General features: G+C 45.1%; 1 protein-coding gene across 3 annotated transcripts; it reads right to left on the bottom strand.

The window, feature by feature from the left end:
• Positions 1-96: 96 nt before the first annotated feature.
• LOC144605383 (protein PHTF1-like) lies at positions 97-27,689 on the bottom strand. Of its 3 annotated transcripts, none has more exons than XM_078420546.1 (18): positions 27,560-27,689; positions 25,845-25,905; positions 23,283-23,339; positions 20,757-20,826; positions 18,021-18,179; positions 17,760-17,916; positions 15,060-15,129; positions 14,223-14,384; positions 12,961-13,050; positions 11,413-11,619; positions 9,201-9,329; positions 8,274-8,546; positions 6,353-6,484; positions 5,133-5,219; positions 3,040-3,195; positions 2,709-2,804; positions 1,113-1,238; positions 97-899 (listed from the first exon to the last, which is right to left on the bottom strand). In XM_078420546.1, exons 2-18 carry the CDS (start codon positions 25,887-25,889, stop codon positions 882-884), a joined length of 2,034 nt encoding a protein of 677 aa, XP_078276672.1. In that variant the 5' UTR covers positions 25,890-25,905; positions 27,560-27,689; the 3' UTR covers positions 97-881. The 3 variants fall into 3 exon arrangements, with proteins under 3 accessions (XP_078276672.1, XP_078276671.1, XP_078276673.1); XM_078420545.1 differs by lacking the exon at positions 27,560-27,689 and adding an exon at positions 27,167-27,289; XM_078420547.1 differs by lacking the exons at positions 23,283-23,339; positions 25,845-25,905; positions 27,560-27,689 and adding an exon at positions 21,219-21,239.
• Positions 27,690-27,758: the final 69 nt, after the last annotated feature.

The raw sequence follows: 27,758 nt of genomic DNA, 5'->3' as shown, positions 1-27,758 counted from the left end.
AATTTCTCTTCCAACACGTGCTATACTCTAACTCCGTGAGAGTATAATCTCTGGTCTCCAGCCCATTTATTAGTTCACAGATCAAATGAGAGATGCTCAAGTAGAAGTTTTGCTTTATTTTGAAAGCCAAGCTGGCAATCAATTGAAATGACAGATTTCATCAAATAACATTGTAGGACTGTGACTAGAATTAGTCAACGGGTCACGACTTAATCAACAATTTTAGCAGCACCTTCTGTCCATGGATATAATATTTATAGTACCAGCCATGTCTTTACCTGCACTGCAGGATCTTAACTCAAGCATCATAGTAAACACAACTAAAAATGGAGATTTCTTGTTTGGATTGGGTGAAAACAGGAGCTGTCCCACAGTGGGACATTTGTAATACCAGATGTGCTGAGCCTGGGGCACTTTGTGGAGGGATGGATGAAGAAGAAATGCCCAGGCCTAAGCTCTGGTCCTTTTATATCTGATGGGATCTCTTCCTTTGAATCTATTGTCAACCAACTATGTGGTTCTTGATTAGTACGGGTGTCAGAGGTTTAGGGGAAGAAGGCATGAGAATGGGGTTAGGAAGGAGATAGACCAGCCATGATTGAACAGCAGAGTAGACTTGATGGGCCGAATGGCCTAATTCTACTCCTATTCCTTATGACCTTTAAATAAGCTGCATTTACAAGGAGTAAACTGGTAAAGAATTGAAGTGATTTTCAATCTGGGATCCTCCAAATTTGCTGGTGGAAGCAAAAGCATGGCAAGAAGGAAAATGGCAAACATTCCTAAACCTTGTCAGTGTTCTGAAACCAATGTTGTTGGGAGGTCGTGTCAGCCGAGTACAAGGAATGTTCTTCACCACCTTGAACAGAGCAGTCATCTGTTTACTTAATCTTCCACAGCTAGGAGAAAGAAAATTATGTTAACTGTCTGATCTAGTCAAATAGTTGATACCTTAAGACTTTGAGCAGATGAGTTTGAAATACCATTTAGGTTAACAATTGAGCTTTGACTTCAAGCACCAATCTCACCTTGGAACGAAATATTCATGGATAGGTATAGGAAGTGGGAAGGATGATTTAACATAACTGAGGTGAATATTGTTAATGACTTACCCGAAGATTGAAGCCTAGCAAATCACTGATCACTCCAGAGATGGCAGACAGAATGACAACCCGGGTGATGTTGTAGAGCAGTGGATTTGTGGTCAGTCCATATAGTCTGAAAGGAGAGTCCAGCTCCTGTAAGGCAAAGCATGATACTTGGGTCAGTGATGCTGGACTGCAGATTACAAGCAGTGAATCTAGGAGAGCATCAAGCATAACTCTTACGCAAGGCCTTAATAGCACTGTTGTTGCTACATTTCTTTCACAACCACAAGACAGTTGGGGTTTATCTGCCTGTTTTAGTAACTGAAGGTTAAGTACTAAGTATTAACGTAGGCATCCAAACAAGAACTCTGTGTGCAAATATTTCATATTTGAGCTAAGTCTCTGGAGTAAGGTTCCACTGGCAGCGCTATGCTTGTAAGACACAAGGAGCTTTGCTTTTTTTTGGTTACAATGCAGCTCACCCCCTCCATGACACTGACCAACCTGAGGAGTACCTTCGATAGAACTTTATTTATCCCAGGAGGGAAATTGATCTGCCAACAGTCATAAAATACAGGAAATTAAAGTGACGAGTGGAAAGAATTGTCTATTTAGCGGAGTGAGGGGGTATGGGGAGAAGGCAGGAACGGGGTACTGATTGAGAGTGATCAGCCATGATCGCATTGAATGGCAGTGCTGGCTCGAAGGGCTGAATGGCCTACTCCTGCACCTATTGTCTATTGTCTATTGATTGGGGATGTGCAAAGATGGGGGGGGGGGGTGTTCTGTGCTACATCTTGGTGGAACCAGTCTGTTGCTGAAGGTGCTCCTCAGGTTGACCAGTGTGTCATGGAGGGGGTAAGCTGTTTTGTCCAAGATGCTCCGCAGTTTGAGGAGCATCCTCCCCTCCAAGACCACCTCCCAGGATGGAGCCAGCCTTCCTGATGAGTTTGTTAATCCTGTTGGCGTCCGTGGGCTTCGCCCTGCTGCCCCAGCATACGGCAGTGAAGAAGATGGCACTGGCTACCACTGATTGGTAGAATTCACAAAATGCTGGAGTAACTCAGCAGGTCAGGCAGCATCTCAGGAGAGAAGGAATGGGTGACGTTTCGGGTCGATTGGTAGAACATCTGCAGCATCTAACTGCAGATGTTGAAGGAGCGGAGCCTTCTCAAAAAGTACAGCCGGCTCTGTCCCTTCTTGTACAGCGCCTCAACGTTCCTGGACCAGCCCAGTTTACTGCCCAGGTAAACTGCACATCCACACCATTGATGGAGACAGGACAGGAGTGCTCCTCTCCTAACGTCCACCACTATAACTCCTTAGTCTTGTCGGGTGTTGAGCCTGATCAAGTTTAGGCTAGTTGTTGTGCAGATCGCCTTTCAGCAAGAAGCTGGTGAGGCAGGTGGACAGATTTTTGTCTATGATTTATAAATGCCACAGCATTATTTACAATCACAGAAAATTTAGAAACAACAGGACCAAGAATGTGTGTTACCCATGGAAGATATAGCCCAAGTCCTTGCAAAACCATTAAACAGCACAAGAGTGAAGTCACAAGAATACGATTGCGTAGCAGGCTTGGCCACACAGAGTACACAGAGCCGACTAGCTGCTCACCTTCAGTAACTTTGTGGCAAGTTTCAACACATTGTTGACAAGGGTAAGCTGTTCCTTCTTGTCGGGTTTGGTCTCCATTTTAAGGTATAAATTGATCTATTAAAATAAAAGAGAAGTGGTAATTAATGTAAGCACTAATTGGCCTGCACCGCAAATGAATGGTTTTCTCTTATAATTTCCAACACTTTTCGGTTTTGTCATAATAAAAACAATTCCTGAATAATAAACTGAATTCCAGCAGTGGCTAATCCCAGTTAATGAGCCTTGCACCAGTGAAAGGCTGTGGGAACATCGTTGCGATGAACTGGCGATGTAAAGGTAAGGTACATACCTGTTCTGTGAGCAAAATGGAAATGTTATTGTATTTCCTACTGACTTCTGACCCCAACGTAAATAGCCTGAGCAAGAAAACGGTCAGCGATACCTCCCAGATGAGGAGCTCCCAGTTGTACAAGGAATCCAGGAAGCTACTGTGACCGTGAAGGATCTGAGGATTAAGAAAATGAGTCGTAAAGGAGTCTGCACACTTATCTGTTGCCATAACAGAAGGCAGTCCCTTCCAATATAAATCACCAAATGCCTTTCATAAATAAAGAACATGCACATGTAAAAAAGACTGCTGGAGCACTCCAAAGACGTACAGGTATGTAGGTTAATTGGCTGGGTAAATGTAAAAATTGTCCCTGGTGGGTGTAGGATAGTGTTAATGTACGGGGATCACTGGGCGGCACGGACTTGGAGGGCCGAAAAGGCCTGTTTCCGGCTGTATATATATGATATGATATGATAGTAACTCAGCGGCTCAGGTAGTATCACGGTGGAGCATGGCTAGGCGAGTCTGAAGATGTGTGGAGCTAGGGTGACCAAAATGAAAATAATACTCCCACATCTTGTATCACTGTAACATGACATGCCAACTTATATTCACAAAATGCTTGAGTAACTCAGCACGTCAGGCAGCATCTCAGGAGAGAAGGAATGGGCGATGTTTCGGGTCGAGACCCTTCTGAAGAAGGGTCTCGACCCGAAACTTCGCCCATTCTTTCTCTCCTGAGATGCTCCCTGACCTGCTGAGTTACTCCAGCATTTTGTGAATAAATACCTTCGATTTGTACCAGCATCTGCAGTTATTTTCTTACAATGCCAACTTATATACTCAATACCCTGGCTGATGAAGGCCAATGTACCTTCTTGATCACCCCATCTACCTTTCTTCTACACTTTCAAGGAACTATGTACCTGCACTCCCAGATTCCCCTGTTCCACCATACTCCCCAGGGACCTGTGAAGGTCCTGCCCTTGTTTGACTTCCTAAATTGCTATACCTCGCACTTATCGATATTAAACTCCATTAACCATTCCTCAGCCCGCTTGCCCAACTGGTCAAGATCCTGCTGCAATTTTTAATAACCACATTTGCTGAATACGATACCATGCACTTTAATGTCATCTGAAAACTTACCAATCATGCCTTCTGCATTCTCATCCAGATCATTAATAGCAATCTCCCATGCGGAACCTTATCAAATGCCTTGCTGAAGTTCATATAGACAATGTCTGCAGCTTTACCCGTGTCAACTTTTTGGGTTACTTCTAAAAACTCAGATTTGTAAGACATAATCTCCCGTGTCCAAAACAATGGTGACTATCCAAAATCAGCCTGTCTATCCAAATGCACAGACATCTTATCCCTCATTATACTCTCCAGAAACTTGCCTATCCACAGATATTCGGCATATTTGCTCCTCTAATTCCCGTTGACTATTTGGGGACCTGCAGTACACTCCCAACAAGGTGATCATCCCTCTTTTATTTCTCAGCTCCTCACTGGCTGAACCATCAGCAATATCATCTCGGCCATGACGCTCACCTTAATAAAGTAACAATGCCTTTTTAAAGCAGAGATAGATAGGTTCTTGATTAGTACAGGTGTCAGAGGTTATGGGGAGAAGGCAGGAGAATGGGGTTAGGAGGGAGAGATAGATCAGCCATGATTGAATGGCGGAGTAGACTTGATGGGCTGAATGGCCTAGTTCTACTCCTATTCCTTATGACCTTATAAACACCCCCACCTCTATCTCTCCCATAGCATCTGTAACCTGGAACATTAAGCTGCCAGTCCTGTCCATCTCTTTGCCAGGCTTCCATAAATACAACGTCTCAGTCCTGGTAACAAAGTAAATAAAAATCTTCCAACACTAGATTGTTGGTGAGGATTAAAACAAAATAACATGAACCTCTCAAATGCTTAAGGAATCACACCAATAAGCTATATTAGAAACTCACTGCCCATTACACCAGCCCAGCAACACTGCCCCAGAGCTCACGCAAGTAATTTTTCACGAGACTATAGCCTTTCCATCAGTTGTCAAAGAAGCATACTCTCCCCTTTTCCAATAAACTGAAACAAGTTCCAAGTCTTACCTGAGCACAGCAGACAAAAGCAATGGACAGAGTAAGTAAAAACGCTGATGAAACAATAACGTCGACGGATCGCTGAGGGCCTCGCCTCTGTGAAAGAAAGAGACAGACCACAAAACGGTGTTAAATATACATATTAAGATAGAAAGTTTCAAGAGGAACAAAAATACAAGAGATAACATTAGGCAACTGTGGGCGACCAGCAGAGCAGATAAGATAATGAGTGAACAACAAAGAATCAATAAAAGAAAGACAAAGGTACACCATTATGCAGCTGAATATTTTATCACAATTTGGAAGGCAATAGATAATATAGATTTTAATCTGTGATAAATCCCTGATAATTCTCTGAACTGCGCTCTAAATCGGGCCATTTTCAAACATCGCACTCGTGGTTCACGTCTGAGTGTTAGTTTTTCAGTTTGTAGTTCTGTTTTGTTTTCACTTTGCCAGCATGATCCCTCAGAAGCTCGTGGGCGAGTGGACTGAACAATAAGGGCACAATTTCTCCAAATTCCTGAGCGAATACCATACTGCTGGAGGAACCCAAGAAGGGACCGGACCCAAAACATCACCTGCCCATTTCCCTCCACAGAGGCAGCCTGGCCTGCTGAGTTCTACCGGCAGTTTGCTGATGCTGAAATGTTGAGTAGAAAACTGCTTGTGCGTCTCAAACTCGCTACCATCTTTGGTCAATTTCAACGATCTTGCTGGAGGAAGCCTGCTTAAATAGTGTTCCACACTAATTCATAGTATCCCGGATAAATACTGGTTCCTACTCTTTTGTAGGAAGGAACTGCAGATGCTGAAGTATAAACCGAAGATAGACACAAAAAGCTGGAGTAACTCAGCGGGACAGGCAGCATCTCTGGAGAGAAGGAATGGGTGACATTTCGGGTCGAGACCCTTCTTCAGACTGATGTAGATGCTGGTTTAAACTGAAGATAGACACAAAATGCTGGAGTAGCTCAGCATTACTCCAGTTACTCCAGCATTTTGTCATTAAATACATTTCATGTGCTTCATTATTTCGTGATCATTGCACCTACATAGAAACATAGAAAATAGGTGGAGGAGGCCATTTGGCCCTTCGAGCCAGCACCGCCATTCATTGTGATCCTGGCTGGTCATCCACAATCAGTAATCCGTGCCTGCCTTCTCCCCATATCCCTTGATTCTGCTAGCCCCTAGAGTTCTATCTAACTCTCTTTTAAATTACCTACCTTTAGGTATGAGCGAAGTGACAACCACATCTTAATATTCTGCACTTTCTTCAGCCTAAAATGGGGGATCTCAGACTTGCGAGCCTTCCTAGCCGATGTCAGGTGGCTGAAGAGCTTGGCAAACAGCAAGCGCTGTGCAGAAATAAAGAGGAAGATGTGAGCTTTACCCATCTTGTAGGGAACACGCATCATCATCGCAAGAGAATGTAAATTCAATAATGAATTGCTTTCCAATGAAGTACAGGATTATAAAGCAGATTCAGTTCCTTGATAACCTTATACCCATTCTAGATTGGTAGTGTTACAAAGATACTAAAGGAACAAGATGGACCACTCTGTTGAAATCGCCTATACTGAAGTGTAGTACGTAAAGGAGCGTAACGTCCGCCATTTTAGTAGGCAAAACCCGCCGTTCGCTATGCCTCTTGCAGTGTAATCAGTGTTTTGGGGGAACAGTATGTGTGATGATACCATTAAAATGCAAAATATATCTCATCTATCAATTCACAGATTTTTGTTATTTTTCTGTTTAAATGTTTCTGCAAGTTTCTGCCTACTAAAATGGCGCCATGACATACTACGGTTTTTAGGGTCGAGTGGTCGATCTCACTCCTCTGGTATCTTTGGTAGTGTCCCACTGAGCAACCATTTTCTGAAATAGATTCATCACAACCTTATTCTGCATGATGTAACATACAGATTAGAGAATAACTTTTTTTAAATAATTAGATTCGTAATATGGGGTTTCAATTACAAAAGTTACCAACAAATATGGAGAAACATTTCTTCACAGAGTGCAGGCACTTTCAAAAGGAAAACAGAGTACAGGAAACAAAATAGAACGGAAACTACAGAAAGCCTGAGCTCAATATTTGCAGTAAAAAGTGCAGGGCAAGTACACATACTGGCAGGAATTAGTATGGCTGGATGACCTGATTCAGTTTAAAACACTGAAGAAGAAATTTGCAAGAATTTTAACTGAAGTACTATCATAACATTTAAGAGAGACATTTGGAAAGGTACATGAACTGGATAGGTTTAGAGGTTATGGGCCAAGCGCGGGCAGGTGGGACTATTGTAGATGGGGCATGTTGGGCGGTGTAGGCAAGCTGGGCCGAAGGGCCTGTTTCCCTGCTGTATGACTCGATGTCTCTCATTGTTTTTCAGAAAAAGCAGCCACAAAAAAATAGAGGAGGGATGAGAGAGATGGAAAGAAGTAATGAGAGGAGAATTGCCAGAACTGCAAATTTTAAGGAGGCTTAAATTGTGTTTAAACCACATGGGATCACATTCAGTGTGACGTTTATGTGTATTACCATCGTCCTATTATCATTGAGAAATAGTTTTAAGTGCCAAAATAAGAATATGCTCGTGTTATGTGTTCCAATTTAAGAATGCAGCAAAACTTCCAAAAGCAGACCCGATCAGGAATCTCAAACAAGACTTAACACCACGTCTCAGTGAGCAGGAACTACAGCGATGAGAGAGAGGTTTTGATTAAACGATTTAAATGATTGCAGAGGCTTCATTTGGCCGTTCCAATATTAACAGACACCAATGCTGGAGCAATTAAAATGATGGGCCGCCAATTTGCTCAAAATGAAGAGCTGAGATTACAAAGATAAAAGGATTAGAAATGAGGATGAAAATACTAAACGGAGGCATTGTGTGAATGGGAAACACCAGAGGGCAGTGAACCTAGGGGAGATTGGTACTTGATAACTGAAGCAAGGTCAGCAGTTTTCAGATGGTGGAAAATAGGACCGCAGCCAGGAAAATACAGGATTAGTCTCAACAGTCAAAGTTTGGAGACAACAGGTTAGGTGAGGATTTCAATGCTTGAGCTGAGGAAGGGTTGGGTTAAATGCTGCAATCTGATATCATTAGGCCAGTGGTTGACTGAGACTCCATTGTCACTCACCTGTTTATATGTTCTCTCTGCCACACAAAGAATGAAGAAAAACATCCACATCAAACAGAAACGCTCCAAAATGTTAATCAGCACCAAAGCGATGAGAGGCCCCTCAGGGTCTCCACCGCAGCTGATTGTCAGGAGCTCAGAAATAGAAGACGACGCTAGCTGGTCCAGGGTTTTTTGTTGGAAAAGGCGAAATGCAAAGGGCAGCAGGGTGAGGACAGAAGTCACCACGTACCCCAGGACCCGGTAACCATTCTGCTGCTCAAACGTATTTGCCTGTTGGTGTAAAATATAAATAGAAAATAGGTGAGGTGGAGGGTAGAGGGAGACAAGAGAGGAAGAACAGTATTTGCAGAAATCTATAGATCTCATTCTCCTTTAAAAATCCAAAAGCTATGTCTGTAGTTTAGACAGCTTTGAAGTATTCAACTGAGTATTGAAGTATTGAGAATGATCGGTCATGATCACATTGAATGGCGGTGCTGGCTCGAAGGGCCGAATGGCCTCCTCCTGCACCTATTGTCTATTGAACCGGTAATTAATCTAGGCGTTCACATTTCTTTAACGAGCACTTGGAAAGAATGGGCATTTAAACAATGGGCAATTAAAAATAAAAATGGGGACAGATACATGGATAGGATAGGTTTAGAAGGATATGGGCCAAACGCAGGCAGTTTGTCAGTCAGTTTGGGCAAATTAGGACCTGTTGCCACACTGTACACCACTGCACCACGCCCCGGCCTCACATCCATCTGAGTAACACAACAGCAATCCTGGATTGCATCTCTTCTAAATCCAGAGGCACCTTGCCCAGACATGCCCATACCCATACATAACCACCTGTCATTCACTGTCTCCTGTCAGTCCCAGACAGAAATTAGGTTTCAAGGCACTTTCACCATTTAACACGAGATTAGTCCAGAAACTCACCCGTTTCATGATCATCCCACTGATCTCCAGGACGGCCATATCAAACTTCTTGCATTCATTTCCCTCCCAGATAATGGCGCTGACTCTCTCCGAACTCTGGCTGCTGCTGTACAACCAGTTCAAGTGGTTCTGGAATGACAAATTAAATAACGTTCACATTACAGAGCCACCAGTGACTGAAAGAGCACCATCGGCTTTTAAATGAGGATAGCAAAGACATTGGAGGTTTGTCATTTTGGAGATGAGAGAGAATGAGAGTGTGAGACAGTGCGAGAGAGAGTGAGTGGGAGAGCGAGAGGGGGAGAGGGAGAGGGGGTGGGAAAGGGAGGGGGCGGGAGAGGGAGAGGGAGAGGGGGTGGGAAAGGGAGGGGACGGGAGAGGGAGAGGGGGAGAGTGGACAAGGATATCTAGGGGATTGAACATCAGTGAGGATTTTATTAAACTTCCGTCAAAGTGGAAAATAATACAAATCAGAACAACAGATAATAAAAGCAGAGGTCCTTTTTTTGTAGACTATCCACGTCCTCAGTGGAGATGGGAGGACACAATTCTGTGAAGGTAGAGTTAGTTTAAAATGCTGTCTGATCAGTCATTGACACACACACACACCAGATGGTAACTAGCATTTGGAATGGACGGACATTCAGGAGAATTCTCTGCTGGTATTTTGCAGCAAACACTTCGCAGGGTAGGTGCATTTGCTGAGCACATTGAGCAAAGCAGTGGTCACTATGTGTTCCAAATCAAGCTCTCTCAACCCCTTTCCCATACAGTAATGTTTTGTGAAGAGTTTGGTTGCCAAGTATAGATTGGTGTTGAGACTGTCGAGTTGCACAATGCAAAGGGAGCCACTGCCCATGTTTACTTTGCTCTGTTCGCTCTCCTGAAGCACTGGGGAATGTTTTACTGTGTTAAAGGCACTGCATTAAAGGCAAGCCATAATCGAAAATAAATAAACTGGAGATGCTGGACATCTGAAATAACAACAGAAAATACTGATCAGTCAGCATCTGTGGAAGGAGGAGACATAACTGCCTTCATCAGAGTTGGGAAAGTAAGAAAACAGGCTGGTCTCAAATTGCAAAGAACGTGGGGCTAGAAAAGGGCAGGGTTGCAAGGTAATCCCAACACTTACGGATGTGTCTGATTAAGTGTTGAGAGAGCCCAAACAAACAAAGGGACACGTTAAAGCTCTGGCCACGGCACTGTCTGTAGAGAGAAAAGCTGTTACTATTACAGGTGGTTGGATTTACTTCAGAACTAGTCAGTTCTGATGCAAGCAAAAAGTCACCTGAAATGGTTTAATGCAAGGTGGAGTCCAAAAGGCCATAACATGCTCAGATGGAAGGTAAGGTGCTGCTCCACAGGCCTACTTGGACCTTATTGGAAGAGTGCAGGATCTATTCAGATAGATCAGAATGGGAATGAAATGGAAAGTTACTGACGGACTGACAGGCAACTGGAAGCTCAAGGTCACTGCTGTAGATGGAATAATCCTCGAAAACAGTGATCCAATTGTATTTAGTTTCTCCAATATAGAGACTACAGTGAAAAGTGAATGTAGCACACGAGAATGAAGTACAAGCAAATCACTGCATTACAAGGTCTAGACTCACACATATGTTCGTCCTCCCACCTTGCTTCTTGCAATGACTCCATTTGATTTTCACTGTTCCTATATCTCCATTGTATCTGCTAATATTAAGAGCATTTCCATACAGATGCCTGACTTGTCTTCCTTTTTCATTAGCTTACATCATGAATGCTTGAATACATCTCATCTATTTCCCACACCTCTGATCTAACCCCTGTTCTGTCATCTCTAATGATAGTTTCTCCTCAGCTGTCCTCAGTTTATTCTCTCTCCACGGAGGCATCCCGATCTGTTGGGCATTTCTAGCGTTCTGTTGTGTAGGAAGGAACTGCAGATGCTAGTTATACACTGAGGAAAGACACAAAATGCTGGAGTAACTCAGCAGGACTGGCAGCACCTCTGGAGAGAAGGAATGGGTGACGTTTCAGATCGAGACACTTCTTCAGACTCGCGTTCCTAGTTCTGTTGAAGGATTCACAACCCAACATATTAATTGATTCACTTTCCAGAGATGCTGACTTCTTGGTATTTCCAGCGGCTTGTGATTTTATTTAATAAATGCAAACCATTGTTGTTATTAAACGTGCTACAAATCGATGCACAGATCAGAACACCCACCTGGTCATCTTTGGACTCTTTCTTCTGCAGTGGCACTCGCTGCATGTTCTCACAATCACTCTCACTGCTGTACGAGGAATGGCATCGAGGACCATTGAGAAGATCATCCCATAACATATCCTCAGTCTCCGAGCCCTGCCGACTGCTCTCAGAGTCCTGCCGGGAATTACTGCAGCTTAGGGAGCTGAAGCTCATGTACGAATGATCCTGCGAATAAATACAGGGAGAAAAATAAGACACCCAATCATTTCACCTCTGTATCTGCGAGTCCTCTTAGTTTTAGTTGACAGATACAGAGCGCAGACAGGCCCTTCAGCCCACCGAGTCCGCAGCGGCCAGCGATCCCCGCACACTAACACTGCCCTGCACACGCAAGGGACAATTTTATTTATACAATTATAACAAGCCAATTAACATACACACCTGTACATATTTCGCGTGTGGGATCTTGGAGATAACCCACACAGGTCAAGGGTAGAGCGTACAAACTCCGTACAGACAAGCACCCATAGTCAGGGTCTAACCCGGGTCTCTGGTGCTGTCGGTAGTCGCTCTACCGCTGTGCCACCGCGCTGTTTACTGTTCAAACTTATTACTGATTCAGCGCAATAACTAGAACTGAAACTAGGAACTGGATAGTGGTTCAGTTACCCATTATTTAATCCTAAACGAGCTACAATACTTACACTTCTTATTTGAGTAAGAGGCAATTTGTATCAAAAACTTCTGATTAATAATAACTTCTGATTTATTACATATGCCTTTTGTAGTGTTGATTGAATGATAACTAAAAGCCCAAAGAGAACCGGCCAGTGTAGCATGTAATGTGAAGAGCAGGTGGCTAATGCTGGAAAGTATTGGGATGGGTCAAGGCAGACTCGGTTTATGAAAATGGTGCTGACTCTGAAGCTGCCAAAAGAGTCAGGGATCAGCTATCTAGCGAAGGGGTCTCCAGGAAGGTCTCGGACTACAGTCTGAAATCTTAAAATTATTTAGAATTGATCAAACTGATACAGCCTGCTTTACCTAGTAGGTCTACTGTGATATTCCAACTTCACAGGAGAGGATTATTCTATCCCATCAACATGCTCTCATATTAAGCTACCTGGCTTTGCCTTAAATGAAACAAAGCCATTTGCCTCAGAGTTCCAAATTTTGACCATCCTGGGTTAAGAAGTTCTTCCCGGATTCTTAAATGGATGACTAGTAACCAACATGTTTATGATAGAAGGTAGACACAAAATGCTGGAGTAACTCAGTGGATCAGGCAGCATCTTGGAAGAGAAGTCTTCCTTAAAAGGAATCGGTGATGTTTTAGCTCGAGAGGGTTTCGACCCAAAACGTCACCTATTCCATCTCTCCAGAGATGCTGTCTGACCTGCTGTGTTACTCCAGCTTTTTGTGTCTATCCTGGGATGATTTTATCCCTTGCTCCCTCCCTACCTCTTTAAATGGGCAGACTGAGAAAGACAAACATCTACTATGTCAGGGAGACTAATCTTGATCTTATGGCAGATACTCTGATACACTCAGCATTGAAGTTCATACCTGATTTGGGGCTGGAGATTCAAACTCGGAGTCCTGGAAGCTATCAGAGTCTCGTTTAGGAATATCCCACCTTGGAATTTTCTCTCTACCCTGCAAGTAGAAGGGAAAGAGATTGCAGTAACAAAGGCAGGGCTTGGTGTGAGCTGCACCAAATATGTGGCCAACTCCACTTGCAGTTTGGCATTAAGTTGGGCGGGGGTGGTGTGAATAGAACAGAAATGTTTGTGGAGATGTGGTTTTAATGTCAATAAAAATAGATAATAGGTGCGGGAGTAGACCATTCGGCCCTTCGAGCCAGCACCACCATTCAATGTGATCATGGCTGATCATTTTCAATCAGTGCCCCGTTCCTGCCTTCTCCCCATACCCCCTGACTCCGCTATCCTTAAGAGCTCTATCTAGCTCTATCTTGAATGCATTCAGAGAACTGGCCTCCACTGTCTTCCGAGGCAGAGAATTCCACAGATTTACAACTCTCTGACTAAAAGGTTTTTCCTCGTCTCCGTTCTAAATGGCCTACCCCTTATTCTTCAACTGTGGCCCCTGGTTCTGGACTCCCCAACATTGGGAACATGTTTCCTGCCTCTAACGTGTCCAACCCCTTAATAATCGTATATGTTTCGATAAGATCCCCTCTCATCCTTCTAAATTCCAGTGTATACAAGCCTAGTCGCTCCAGTCTTTCAACATATGACAGTCCCACCATTCCGGGAATTAACCTAGTAAACCTACGCCGCACGCCCTCAATAGCAAGAATATCCTTCCTCAAATTTGGAGACCAAAACTGCACACAGTACTCCAGGTGCGGTCTCACTAGGGCCCTGTACAACTGCAGAAGGACCTCTTTGCTCCTATACTCAACTCCTCTTGTTATGCAGGCCAACATTCCATTGGCTTTCTTCACTGCCTGCTGTACCTGCATGCTTCCTTTCAGTGACTGATGCACTAGGACACCCAGATCTCGTTGAGCATCCCCTCTTCCTGACTTGACACCATTCAGATAATAATCTGCCTTTCTATTCTTACTTCCAAAGTGAATAACCTCACACTTATCTACATTAAACTGCATCTGCCATGCATCCGCCCACTCACACAACCTGTCCAAGTCACCCTGCAACCTCATAGCATCTTCCTCACAATTCACACTGCCACCCAGCTTTGTATCATCTGCAAATTTGCTAATGTCACGAGTGAAAATGAGAGAGAGAGAGAGAGAGAGAGAGAGAGAGAGAGAGAGAGAGAGGGGGAGAGAGAGACACTACCTCTGCAACTCCAGTTGTTTTGGAGTGTGCACTTCTCCGCAGTCGTAACATGCTCAGAGTCCCCTTCACCCTTTGCTGTGTTAGCAAGTGCCGGGTTTGACCCTCTGTTTCTTCACTGGAATTCTCCTCTGAACCTCGATTGGCAGCTCGTTGCTGTGTATCCTGGGAACATGAAGGTTTAAAGCCTGCTATATCGCTGCCCAGACTTTACAGAATACAAAACAGGTCGACAAGAACTAAGTGACTACCAGAAACTGAAATTCATTTTCTAATCCTTATTACAGTCATAGAGGCATGAAGGCACCCAGCTGAGAAACTGGCCCTTCAGCTCAACTTGCCCACACCAACCAACATGCCCCATCTACACTAGTCCCACCTGCCTGCGTTTGGCCCACATCCCTCCAAACCTATCGTATCCCAACATGCCCAAATGTTTTTTAAATGTTGTGATAGTACCTGCCTTAATCACCTCCTCAAGCAGCTCGCTCCATACACCCACCACCCTTTGTGTCAAAAAGTAGCCCCTCAGGTTCCTATTAAATCTTTGCTTCCTCACCTATTCTTAACAAAGGAGGCTCTAGCTCCAATTAAATCATCCATCACTATTGATCTACGGGTGACTTGCAAATCGTCATATAAACAATAGATAAATTGAGAATTAATCCACAGATTTATCAATCTGCAAGCAGCATATCTGAAGTAAATGTGTACAAACTGAGTTGAAGTACAAGTCAGCAATCATGGACTCCAGCAATTGAATGATACCCCCCTGCTTCTGTTGGTCATAAATTATGAATGAGACGCACCAGACCACTGCAATTGAGGGGAAGGACTTACTTTCCCATTGGGGGTGGGGGCCGTGGAGCTGCGTTCAACCTTCTTCGATAGGTGTCTTGTTTGTGTCGTTCTGAGGATAAAGGAAAAGGCACTTCATTCCATGCATACACCCTCCGGAATTAACATCAGCATTCAGTTCCCAGGTTCACAAGGGAGGTTCGTGGAAAAAGATTTTCACTGCTAGATTTTCATCTCTGGGATGTTCATGATCGATCCAGAAATAGTCTCATCGTTTTTAATCCGCCACATAGAATCACCAGGTCTCAAAAATGAATGCAAACTGGATGCGGAAATGTTTCACTGGAAAGATTGGTAGAGGGTTATAAAGACACTGCTCAATCTGGATGTTGTCTTGATAAGAACGTATCAGAATTGGGCCCAGTCCTAGGGAAAGTTAATATCATGAAATTCATTGAATGTATTAGACAAGGGAAATTAGGTTATTGGGCTCTCCATGTCCAATAGACCCCTGCAAGTTATCCAATTAGCCCCACATCCTACCTATCCCCCATAGTCCAGGAGAGAAAAAAACACAATTCCCTTTCTAGTCTCCACTGCAAAATTCCACCAATTTTCTATGCAGTAGATACCATTTAAAAACTTTACCCTTTAAAAATCCCTCTTGTTCTTTTGCCGGTTATCTGACTTCTGAAGATGGACACAAAATGCTGGAGTAACTCAGCGGGACAGGCAGCATCTCTGGAGAGAAGGAATGGCTGACGTTTCAGGTCGAGACCCTTCTTCTTCTTACTTCTGAGTTCTCTCGTTTCTAACCTTCTGCCAGTGTAAGTTTCTCACATTTTTCTACCCACGTCCCTCATAGATTTGAGCACCTTAATTAAATATTCCTTAACTTATTCTGTTTCAAGGATAAAATTCCAGCTTCTTCAGGTCTACATAATTAGTTTCTCAAACTGGTAAAATTCCAATAATCTCCAGTGTTCCCTCTTTAAAGCTTTGACATCCTAAAGCTTAAGAGTTCACATATAAAAAACGATTTATAATGGTTTTACTTCTACTTCCTTGCTTTTACCATGTATGCCTCTTTGTAAAATCGACATCTCTGAATGTTTTTGCAACAGTCCAAGTTAGACATTGTGAATCACTGACCACATCATAATTCTATCGATTCTGAAGCAATCCATTCCACTTGTATTTCCACAAAGCTTCTTGTGCTGGCTTTTATACTGGAAACTGCCTCTGTTAACTTGCTACGCTGTAATTCCATTCACCCATCTACACGGGTGCTGCAGTGTAGTGTTTGTAATCAATTATACAGGCACTCCCCGACCGATGTAACAGGCGACTTATGTAAACTTGCACTTATGTAAACAAGTCACACTAGGCAGTCCTGTTTGAAGAATGACCTGTGTAATTGTAACGGGAGGATGGTGAGGGTTTCCTGTCCACTTCATTGATATACAAGTGTCGCCCAGGCTCGGTGTAACACTGGGAAGGTGAATAAGAATGAGGGAGGCGGTGAGGGCAACGCCTGGCCAAGCCGCTTACAGCTTTCACATGGTTCACCAGCTGCCTCCTTCTCCCCCTCCCCCAGAGTCGCCACCATCTTCCCCCTTGGATACAGTGGACTCCCGGGGGGAGGAGGAGGCAGTGGAGTGGACAAAGCAATGGGGGGGGGAGGAGGAGGGGGCAGTGGGGGGGGGGGGGAAGGGGGCAAAGCGACGGTCGACAGGAAGAAGTGGCAGGTGGTGTGAGGGGGGGGGAGCCCCATGGTGACTGAGCGCGTCCTGTCAGTAGCTGCGGCCTGACGAAAACGCAGTTGGCCTGGGGCTACAGCGCGAGCCGCAACAACAGCTGCGTTAACCGGGCCGGTCGCTGGTGAAGAAGGGCTCGCTAGTGCAGACCAGCAATATCAGCACCTTGTTTTAAATGACACAAAGTGCTGAAATAACAGTGGGCCAGGCAGCATCTATGGAAAACATAGATAGGTGACAATTCAGGTCAGGACCCTTTGCCAGACTGATTCAGTCATTTTGTGTATTAACACGCATCTGCAGTTCTTCGTTTCTATCTGGTCTTAAGGTGATTCCGACTTGCATAAAATCTGTCTTAATTAAGGGTTTGTGAAAAGTAACTCTTATGTAAGGTGGGAAGTGTCTGTGATTAGAAATGTAAACAAATCTGTTAACTTTTATAACTCCAGGGACTAATTTTTGTCTTCTCTGTATTAACTTTAATTTATATGCTGTAACTGTAATTCTTTTTTTTGCACAATCCGCAGGCATTGCCACTTTCATTTCACTGCACATCGTGTATGCGCATGTGACAAATAAACTTGACTTGACTTGACTAAAGGATAAGCCACGAGTAAATGTAGAGGAAGGAACTGCAAATGCTGATTTAAACCAAAGATAGACACAAAATGCTGGAGTAACTCTGCAGGACAGGCAGCATCTCTGAAGAGAAGGAATGGGTGACGTTTTGGGTCACGTTTTGGGTCAAGACCCTTCTTCAGACTGATGGTCTGAAGCCTGAAGAAGGGCCTCGACCCGAAACGTCACCCATTCCTTCTCTCCAGAGATGCTGCCTGTCCAACTGAGTTACTCCATCATTTTGTGTATATCTTGACTGAATATATATATATATATATATATATATATATATATTCAAGAGCTAAATTGTATTAAATGTGTGAATTACAGGACAGTCGTGTGTATTCATCTTCACCAAAAGACTCACCTCCTGCGCTTCCCTCCATTTGTAGGGGAGGGCGTTTGCCTCTGGGTTGAGACTATCTGGCAGTGGACTGTCCCCAGTAGTAGCATCAGGACCATGGGACTGATGATTTCACTGACGTACAACACTGGAGTTTGCAGGTAAAGGCCGATGGCAATCACTTAAAATAGAAAAACATTGACGATGAAGGCCGTGTCGTCTTACACAAAGCTGCAAATACAATTACAACCGACAAGTACGCGGTCCTATGTTCACAGAACCTACCTTCCAAGAAGTAGAGTAGCAGAAGCCATGCGAAGATGCCCAGTGAGGTTACCTGGATCCACCACTGGCAGAAAAACGGAAAGAACAACACCCGTACTATCCCCTTCCGTGTCAAAGCCGTCCATGGACTTTCAGGTTTAGTTTTGACAAAGGTTGATCCTGGACAATGAACACAATTAGTTAACATTGGAGCAGAGAGGGAACAATAAAAACATACTAAAAGCTGACACCAGCCAGGCATGAACATTTATAACATCAGAAAGAATTGAACATGCCAGGCTTTGCTTGCTTAAACAAAGATAGACGCAAAATGCTGGAGTAACTCAGTGGGACAGGCAGCATCTCTGGAGAGAAGGAATGGGTGGCCTTTTGGGTCGAGACCCTTCTTAGAAACATAGAAAATAGGTGCAGGAGGAGGCCATTTGAACTCGAGCCAACGCCGCCATTCATTGTGATCATGGCTGATCATCTACCTGTGCCTGTGTAGGGGCTTCAGTACCCTGTGCCTGCCGATATCCCATGATTCCACAGATAAAGGCCGATGGCAATCACTTCTTCAGACCATGTTTCGGGTCGAGACCCTTCTTCAGACCCATTCCTTCTCTCCAGAGATGCTGCCTGACCCGCTGAGTTCTCCAGCTTGTGTCTACAGTTTAAACCAGCATCTGCAGTTCCTTCCTACACATTGCTTTGCTTAAACAAAGCTTTGAAATTAGTATTAAACAATATTATTCACAGCTGTTTGACACAACTGTGTAGTTTACTGGATTGTTTTAGAGGACAGCTAAGAGTTAAGAATTAAGAATTAAATTATTGATCCGGGAAACAGGGAAGTTATAATTCCTTTGTTAAAGGACATTACTGGGCATGGATTAGCTTGGGGAACTGGGATATTACAGCCAAAACATGGCTGATAGAAGGGCAGGACTGGCAGCTAAATGTGCCGAGTATAGATGGTACAGGCAGGTAAGAGAGGAGATCGGGTGGGGGGAGTGTTGTTCAATTAGAGAAGACAGCGCTCAGAGTTGGTCATCAGGGGGATTGTTCAGTGAGACAATTTTGAATTGAATTGAATCACATGTGACAAGTCACAGTGAAATTCTTTGCTTGCATACCCAAGGTATGTAAATAGTCACCTATAAAGGGCACTTACAACATTACAAAGTACAAAATACCCCCGCGCTAGGTCCCCCTTGGTTCTTCCCCCCCCCCCGACAGCGGTCCCCATTGTTCTTCCCCCTTCTACTAAGTTCTAAGTAGAACTTAGAAACAGGAAGGGAATGATCACTTTGATTGTACTGGATTATTGGCTTCCCAATAGTCAGCTGTGCCACCGTGCTGTCCCAAAGATGGGAAGGAATGGCAAAAAGTATTTAACTCTGACAAGTATGAGGTGTTCCACGTTGATGTCAATCCAGGGAAGGAGTTATACAGTGGAACCCAGGAGATTGTTTTGGAACAGACAAGTGCAGGAATCAGGGCGTTATAGTGGCACAGCAGTAGAGTTGCTGCCACTGTAAGTGTATGCTTTGCAGCTCGTTTACGGATAATTTATGGGTAACTGAACCACTATCCAGTTCCACTTCTAGTTTCAGTTCCAGTTATTGTGCTGAATCAGTAATAGATTTGAACGGCGTGGCAGTAGAGTGACTACCGTAGAGCACCAGCCACCCGGGTTTAATCCTGACTACAGGTGCTTGTCTGTACAGAGCTTGTACATTCTCCCCGTGACCTGCGTGGGTTTTCTCCAAGATCTTCGGTTTCCTCCCACACGCCGAAGACATACAGGTTTGTAGCTTAATTGGCTTCTGTAAATTGTATCTATTGTATGTAGAATAGTGCCAGTGTGCAGGGTGATTGCTGATCGACACGGTGGGCAGAAGAGCCTGTTTCCACACTGTATCTCTAAGGATGCAGAAGAGATTCACCAGCATGTTACCTGGGCTTACGAGCTTGAGTTATAGGGAGAGGTGGGATATGCTGGAACCTTTCTCCTTGGAGCTTAGGAGGCCGAGGGCTGATCTTGTTGAGAGGGACAAGAGCCTGAGTGACATGGATAAAGTGAATGCTCACAGTTTTCCCAGGGTAGAACATTCTAAAACGAGAGGGCATGTGCTTATGGCGACAGGGAAAGATTCAAGAGGTTCCTCAGGGACAATCTTTTCACTCGAAGGGTAGTTCGTATCTGGAATGAGCTGCCAGAGAAAGTCATGGAAGCAAGTAAAATTATGACTTTTAAGAGACATTTGGACACATTTATGAATAGAAAGTAGTTAGAGGGATTTGGGCCAAATACAGGCATGCCCAGTGTGTCAACTTGTTCGGCAGTCAATGTAGGCCGATGGGCCTGTTTCCATGCTATATAGCTCTACAACTCCACTGGGCCTATTGCATTTTTGACTATCTGATCGTTTCACAGTACTGACACAGGCTTTTCATTTAATTAACTGTGGAGGCCAAGTCAGTGGATATTTGTAAGGCAGAGATTGACAAATTCTTGATTAGAACGGGTGTCAAAGATTATGGGGAGAAGGCAGGAAAATGGGATTAGGAGGATCCGCTGATTGAACGGCAGAGTAGTCTCGATGGGCCGAATGACCTAATTCTACTCCTATAACATGTGAACTGAATTTAAATTTCCCGACTGCCTGCTGGTATTTGAGTATGTTCCTCTAGTTTATCAGACAGAGGGAGGCTAAAGAAAATAACTGGGGACAAACTCCTTGGTAATCTCACCTCTTACAAGGTCAACATCAATCAGGTCAGACTTTATTCGGCCAGTCTTTTTTGGTTTACTTCGCAGACCCTGCAATGAAGCAAACAATTCTGGTGAATTTCAAAATCTCATCGGTGCCTGCTATACTGATCAAGCTGCCAGGAAGCTGTGACTTGTTTGTTATATTCTCACCGAGCCCCTGGTGTGTCAACTTAGAGATTCCCAGCTGCTCTGACTAAACCAATCGAGAAACAAGGCAATTAATTTTGTTTGGAGTGTTCACTAGTACATGTCACTCCGCACGATTGACTTTTATAGTTCCCATTCACCAAAGAAAGTCACCATTGATTTTATTGTGATCATTGGAGGAAGTGTGCCAAATCTCATTCAGAATTATTTGCTACTTTTAAGTAACAATTTGTATTTAAATCTGTAGTTCGAATAGCTATGTTTGGAAACATACAAAATTCAAATGCTCATACAATCAGGATTCCCATTGAAATTCAACACGCTTCCAGGTTGTGAATTTCCGTGTGCTGCCAGACCCTACACATTGGAGAAATACAATAAGTAAATAATTTAGAAATGTTTTACATATTTCTATATAAATGGCAATTACATTAAAATATCAGGTATACAAAAGAAACACGGTTAAATGTTGACTGAGTTTGCTAACTGCAATTCAAATAAATCTGCACTTCAATTAAATCAACTGAGGTGAAAAGCCATTGACCCCTGCAATGTTAACTGATTATCTCACCACAGATGCTGCCTGGCCTGCTGAGTATGCCCAAACGTCACTGCTTTCATTGCAGATTTACAACATCTGCAGTCTTTTGCTCTGTGGGATTTAGGCTGGAGATCACCTTTTGTAGTATTTTCTGCAGAATTTCGAGCAAAATTGTACAGCCAAGGTACAGGCAGTTGGGACGCCGTTTATCCCCGGAGGATTATAAAGGAAATGAGGAGCATACTTCAGGAGGAAATCAAGACGGCAAAAGGGGAGCATGAGATAGCTTTGGTGGATACGATTAAGGAGAATCCAAAGCGATTTTGTGTATATTAAGGGTAATATATATAAAACAAGGGTAACTAGTGAAAGAATAGGCCCCCTCCAGTCCATCAGTTCAGTTTATTGTCACGTGTACCGAGGTACAGTGAAAAGCCTTTTTTTGCGTGCTAACCAGTCAGCAGAAAGACAATACATGATTACAATCGAGCCATTTACAGTGTATAGAAACACGCTAAGGGAATAACGTTCAGTGCAAGGTAAAGTCAGCAAAGTCCGATCAAGGATCGTCTGAATGTCACCAAAAAGGTAGATAGTAGTTCAGTACTGTTCTCCGGTTGTGGTAGGATGATTCAGTTGCCTGATAACAGCTGGGAAGAAACTGTCCCTGAATCTGGAGGTGTGTGTTTTCACACTTCTGTACCTTTTGCCTGATGGGAGAGGGGAGAAGAGGTAGTGGCCAGGGTGCGACTCGTCCTTGGCCTCGGCTGCTGGCCTAATTTGTCCCCAATCCTCAATGATTGGGGTCTGTTGGTCAGGAGGTCGAGGATCCAGTTGTAGTGATGAGTGCTGACCAGGGGCCACAGTCTAAGAATAAAGGGGAGGCCATTTAAAACTGAGGTGAGAAGAAATGTTTTCACTCAGTGAGTTGTGAATTTGTGGAATTCTCTGCCACAGAGGCAGTGGAGGCCAATTCACTGGATGGATTTAAAAGAGAGTTAGATAGAGCTCTAGGGGCTAGTGGAATCAAGGGATATGGGGAGAAGGCAGGCACAGGTTACTGATTATGGATGATTACGGTGCTGGCTCGAAGGGCCAAATGGCCTCCTCCTGCATAAGGGAATAACGTTTAGTGCAGAGCAAAGCCAGTAAAGTCCGACCAAGGATAGTCCAAGGGTCACCAAAGAGGTAAATAATAGTTCAGGACTGCTCTCTGGTTGTGGTAGGATGATTCAGTTGCCTGATAACAGCTGGGAAGAAACTGGAGGTGTGCTTTTTTACACTTCTATACCTTTTGCCTGACGGGAGAGGGGAGAAGAGGGAGTGGCCAGGGTGCGACTCGTCTTTGATTATGCTGCTGGCCTTGCCGAGGCTATCATCTATGTGAGGATCTGCAAAACGCAGGTTTGTACTTGCCAAAGAGGTCACAATGAGTGCAAACACTGACCATTGCAGGCAAATTCTGGTCAATGGAAATCCAATTAATGATTTGACTTCAAGCATTCATTTAAAATTCCTGGAAAAGGTCCCTGCAGCCAGAATCTACCAGTCAGGGTTGACTATAGCAGCGGCTGATTCTTAGAATTGCCATTCCTTGTCTTGGTGTTGACAACACTGCAGTTATCATTGGGAAGTCGCTCACACTACCCAATGCATGCATCATAAATGCTGACCTTGGCATCTTGTAACATTCTATTGAAAGGTTTTACAAAGAACCCAAACCGTTTCTCACAACCAGGAATAGTCATCTATTCCAATATTTATGTTTCATCAAGGCTCTGAGAGCAGGACCATTTTATCAGACTGTTATTCCCACCTTAATCTCCTTCTGCTCAATCGACTTTTCCCAGATTTGTCGATCGTAAGCTCCAATCTGAAACACAGCAAGTTATTTAGTGAAAGGTCTCACAGTTCTTTTTGTTCCAGCAACAGTACTTTCAGACTTGTCGATCTAATACCGTACATAATAATAATTCACAGGAAAAGCTCCAAATACAAAGATTAGAGTGAGCAAGCTAGTGCACGAGTAAGCAAGCCAGTGTAGCAATGAACGGATCGGTACATTTGTTAGTTTGTGAGAGAAAATTGGGATAAAAAAGTGAAATTTCTTGAATCATGCCAACCAGAGGACCACCCACTGTGGTTTTTATTACATAGCCATCACTTGATTAAATTCAGAGACATTTTTTGACAGCACTTATCTTGCACTGAATAGGTTCAAAGAAGCTGTAACCATCAGGAAATGGTGAACAAGTGGGCGTCTTATATCTAAAATAGAGAAAACAAAAGGAGCCCTGGTTTGTGTGATGGTCTGGGCTGCGTCCACAATTCTCTGCAATTTCTTGCGGTCTTGGATGAAGCCGTTCCCAAGCCATGCTGTGATGCATCCGATAAAATATTTTCTCTGGCGCATCTGTAGACGTTGGTGAGAATTATTGGGAACATACCAAACTTTAAGGCTTCAAGGTCAAAGTTTCGAGGTTAGTTTGTTGTCACATGTACCAATTAAGGTACAGTGAAATTCAAATAAGCCTTCTAAGGAAGTAGAGGTAGTTGGAGTGCATTCTTGACCATTGCTTCAACATGGGTGGTCCAGGACAAATTGCTGGTGATATTTACTCCTTGGAACTTGAAGCTTTCAACCATCTCTACTTCGGTGCTGTCAATGCAAACTGGGGCATGTATGGAACTGCAGTGGGTCACGGATGCTTGGTAGACTGGATTTAATGTGTTCCATAACTAGCTTCTCAAAGCATTTCATGATGGCGGATATCAAGGCCACTGGTCGGTAGTTGTTAAGGCAGGAGATCTTGTTTTTTAGAAGGTGTCAGATAAGAAGAGAACGTGGAGTGAAATGTAAAACCAGTGGAAGGGATATGGGTGGAAGGGGTCAGTGGGGAGAGGGAAGATGGGAGATAAAAGGGAAAAGGATTTAGGGGATAGGAGACAACTTCACAAAGGAGGGAAAAGAAGGTGTCAGAAATAGTCCGTGAAGTTGAGTAAGGTAGTTGTAAAGATGAACCACTGACATCGCTTTCATCATTATCGATTTCATTGTCTCCATCACAGGGGAAAGACTATGTACTGACATCTATCTTGGGAAAGACTATGTACTGACATCCACCTTTTCAAACCTTGTCTATTAAATCTAGTGCTTCCTATGTGGCCTCCTATACACCAGAGAGATCAAGTGTAGACTAGGCCGAAGCTTTGCCTAACACTTGCGCTCCATTCACCAAGGCATGCTGGATCTCCTTGGTTGCTAACCACTGTAACTGCCCTTTGATTCCCACACCGATCTTTCTGTACTTGCTTCTTCCATTGTCAGTGTGAAGCCACAAGCAAACCATAGGAACATCAGCCATTATTCCATTTCAGTAGCTTACAACCCAATGGTATTAACATTGAATTTTCCAATCTCAAGTAACCTCTCCAGCCCCCTCTTTCCCATGCCTCCCCTACCCCAGTGCACCACATCTCTCACCACACCCCAACCCCAAAGTCACCTCACTCCTTTCCCTTCTTTCATACATTCATCTCCCATCTTCAAGACTTCATTTTCCTTTTATTTCCTCCTTTTTTCCTTTCCCCTGTACCCTTCCATATCCAGAAAAGACACAAAATGCTGGAGTAACTCAGCAGGACAGGCAGCATCTCTGGATAGAAGGAATGGGTGACGTTTCGGGTCAAGACCCTTCTTCAGTCTGAATAACTCCAGCATTTTGTGTCTATCTTCAATGTAAACCAGCTTCTGCACTTCCTTCTTACACCTTCCATATCCAGATTTACAATTCCTCCTCTTTTCTCCTTATCTGACAACTTTTTGTCTCCTTTTCACTTCCAACCTTTGTCACTTGCTGCACCTGTCTATCATTAAACCCCCCCTCACCTTTATTGGCCTATCACTTCCCAGACTTTGTACCACCCCATCTCTCTTTTCTAGCTTTCTCTCCTACCCCCCCCCCCCCCCACTTCTATCTGTCTGAAGAAGGATCCTGATCCAAAACATCTGACAATTTCCTCCTCCACCATTGCCTGAGCTGCTGAGTTCCTCCAGCACTTTGTTCCTTGCTCAAGATTCCAGCATCTGCAGTTTCTTGTATCTCCACTCGTTCCAAATTAATCCAACACATTTGCAGGAGGAAATTATGACCTCACTGAACATTTGGAACATACAGGTCAGGTGCATTGAAGAGAAATGTTGCTAAGCACGTGAGAGGGAAAGAAAAATAAGAAAATATTGGTCGATCAAGAGGAAATAGACAGGAAGAGCATAAACAGTAGGTTCGTTTTATGGGTCCAAAGGATTGATGCTGTGCTGCAAGTTCCATCAATGCCCATTTACTGCTTGTACTGGCGTGACAAGTTGTGCACATACCTTCTTCTGGTACCAAGTTATGGTGTCTCTTGCTTTCAAGGCCATCTGTCGTTCATCTTACCTAGATACAAATATACAAATAAAGTTGATGCAGTTTTGGGCTCAGCGTGTAACTGGCACGATTCCAATAATGGTCAAACAAGGTCCAACATGAAAACTACACATGGTCCAGCAGCGAGATGAGGTACTTCTCGCCGCTTGAAAATCTTCCCAATCCATCTCATAATCCACCCCACGCACCTTACTGCCCTTCACCCACCCCTGAACCCCGCTCCCCTATTTCCCCGCCACCACTGTAACCCCCCCCCCTCAGAAACATCACCTCAATCCCACCACTTCTTCACCCACCAGAACATCTTCTCTCCTCTTATCCCCCCTTCTGCAACAAAACACCTCCTCCCTTTGACCCCCACCCACTAGAGACCTCTCCCATTCTTCTCCCCACTAGAACACCCCTCCCATTCTCCACATCAGAACATTCCTCACCTTCTTCCGTCCACCAGACTTTCTCCCCTTCTTCACCCTCCACCTGAACCCACCTCCCTTCTCTCCGACCACCAGAGCCCTCCTATCCTTCACCTCCCCGAACCAGAATCCTCCCTCCCCTCAACACCCTCCACCGAACCCTCCCTCACCTTCTCCCCCCTCCACCCCAACCCTCCCTCACCTTCTCCCCCCTCCACCCCAACCCTCCCTCACCTTCTCCCCCCACCACCCCAACCCTCCCTCACCTTCTCCCCCCTCCACCCCAACCCTCCCTCACCTTCTCCCCCCACCTCCCCAACCCTCCCTCACCTTCTCCCCCCTCCTCACCTTCTCCCCCCACCTCCCCAACCCTCCCTCACCTTCTCCCCCCTCCTCACCTTCTCCCCCCACCTCCCCAACCCTCCCTCACCTTCTCCCCCCTCCTCACCTTCTCCCCCCTCCACCCCAACCCTCCCTCACCTTCTCCCCCCTCCACCCCAACCCTCCCTCACCTTCTCCCCCCTCCATCCCACCCCTCCCTCACCTTCTCCCCCCTCCACCCCAACCCTCCCTCACCTTCTCCCCCCTCCATCCCACCCCTCCCTCACCTTCTCCCCCCACCATCCCAACCCTCCCTCCCTTTCATCCGGAATCACAACCATTCTCCCCATCCCTCCCAACAGACCACTTGCACCCTCCTCAACCCCCTCTCCCTCTCCCTCTCCCTCTCCCTCTCCCTCTCCCACCCGCTCTCCCTCTCCCTCTCCCACCCGCCATCAACCCACAGCCCTGCTCTCCACCGCACCGTGCGGCCTGGCGGGAAGCCGCGGCCCGTCCCCAGTCGGGCCCTCACTCACCTACTGCCGCCGCTGCCCTGCAACCAGGCACCGGGCCGCCGGGGAGAGAGAGAGAGAGAGAGAGAGAGAGAGAGCGGGGCGGGGTCCAGACAGCAGACAGGGCCGCGGGGGGCGGGAGAGAGGGAGGGAGAGAGGGAGAGAGAGAGGGAGGGAGGGAGGGAGGGAGCGCGCGGGCCCAGGCAGAGAGGAGAGGGAGATGAGAGCGGGGCCGGGCGAGGGGGGAGCGGGGTGGAGGGGGGGCGAAGGGGAGAGCGCGAGCGCGGGGCCGGGCGAGGGGAGATAGGGAGAGAGTAGGTCCGGGCGGGGGGTGTGAGGGAGGGAGGGAGGGAGGGCCCGGGCCGCTTTGTGGAGAGCGCGGGCCCGCACACACACACACACAGAGAGAGCGGTTACCGGGAGGAGGACGACGCGGCCTGCCCCTCTCTCTCCACGTTATGAATGTTAACGCCGCATCCTGATACAACGCTCATCAATAGTAATCTTTGTAAATATTTAACGAGACGCCGCCTCCTGGAGCGCTCGCAGTTGTTGTTTAAAGCTCCAGGAATTGGCTCAACAAACTGCTGCGTGACCCCCCCCCCCCCCCCCCGGA

The sequence above is a fragment of the Rhinoraja longicauda genome, chromosome 24, assembly GCF_053455715.1.
Source record: "Rhinoraja longicauda isolate Sanriku21f chromosome 24, sRhiLon1.1, whole genome shotgun sequence".
NCBI classification, from domain to species: domain Eukaryota; kingdom Metazoa; phylum Chordata; class Chondrichthyes; order Rajiformes; family Arhynchobatidae; genus Rhinoraja; species Rhinoraja longicauda.
The sequence above is the reverse complement of the archived record's forward strand: the minus strand, read 5'-3'. Positions and strand labels throughout refer to the sequence as shown.

What these genes read in the sequence shown, in the direction of transcription:
- LOC144605383 (XM_078420546.1), bottom strand. Translation starts at nt 25,889, where the DNA reads ATGGCCTTGAAAGCAAGAGACACCATAACTTGGTACCAGAAGAAG. An exon ending in AATGGAGGGAAGCGCAGGAG is followed by an intron (nt 15,130 to 17,759) that starts GTGAGTCTTTTG and finishes CTTTATCCTCAG; the next exon opens with AACGACACAAACAAGACACC. An exon ending in AATCTCCAGCCCCAAATCAG is followed by an intron (nt 11,620 to 12,960) that starts GTATGAACTTCA and finishes ATTTATTCGCAG; the next exon opens with GATCATTCGTACATGAGCTT.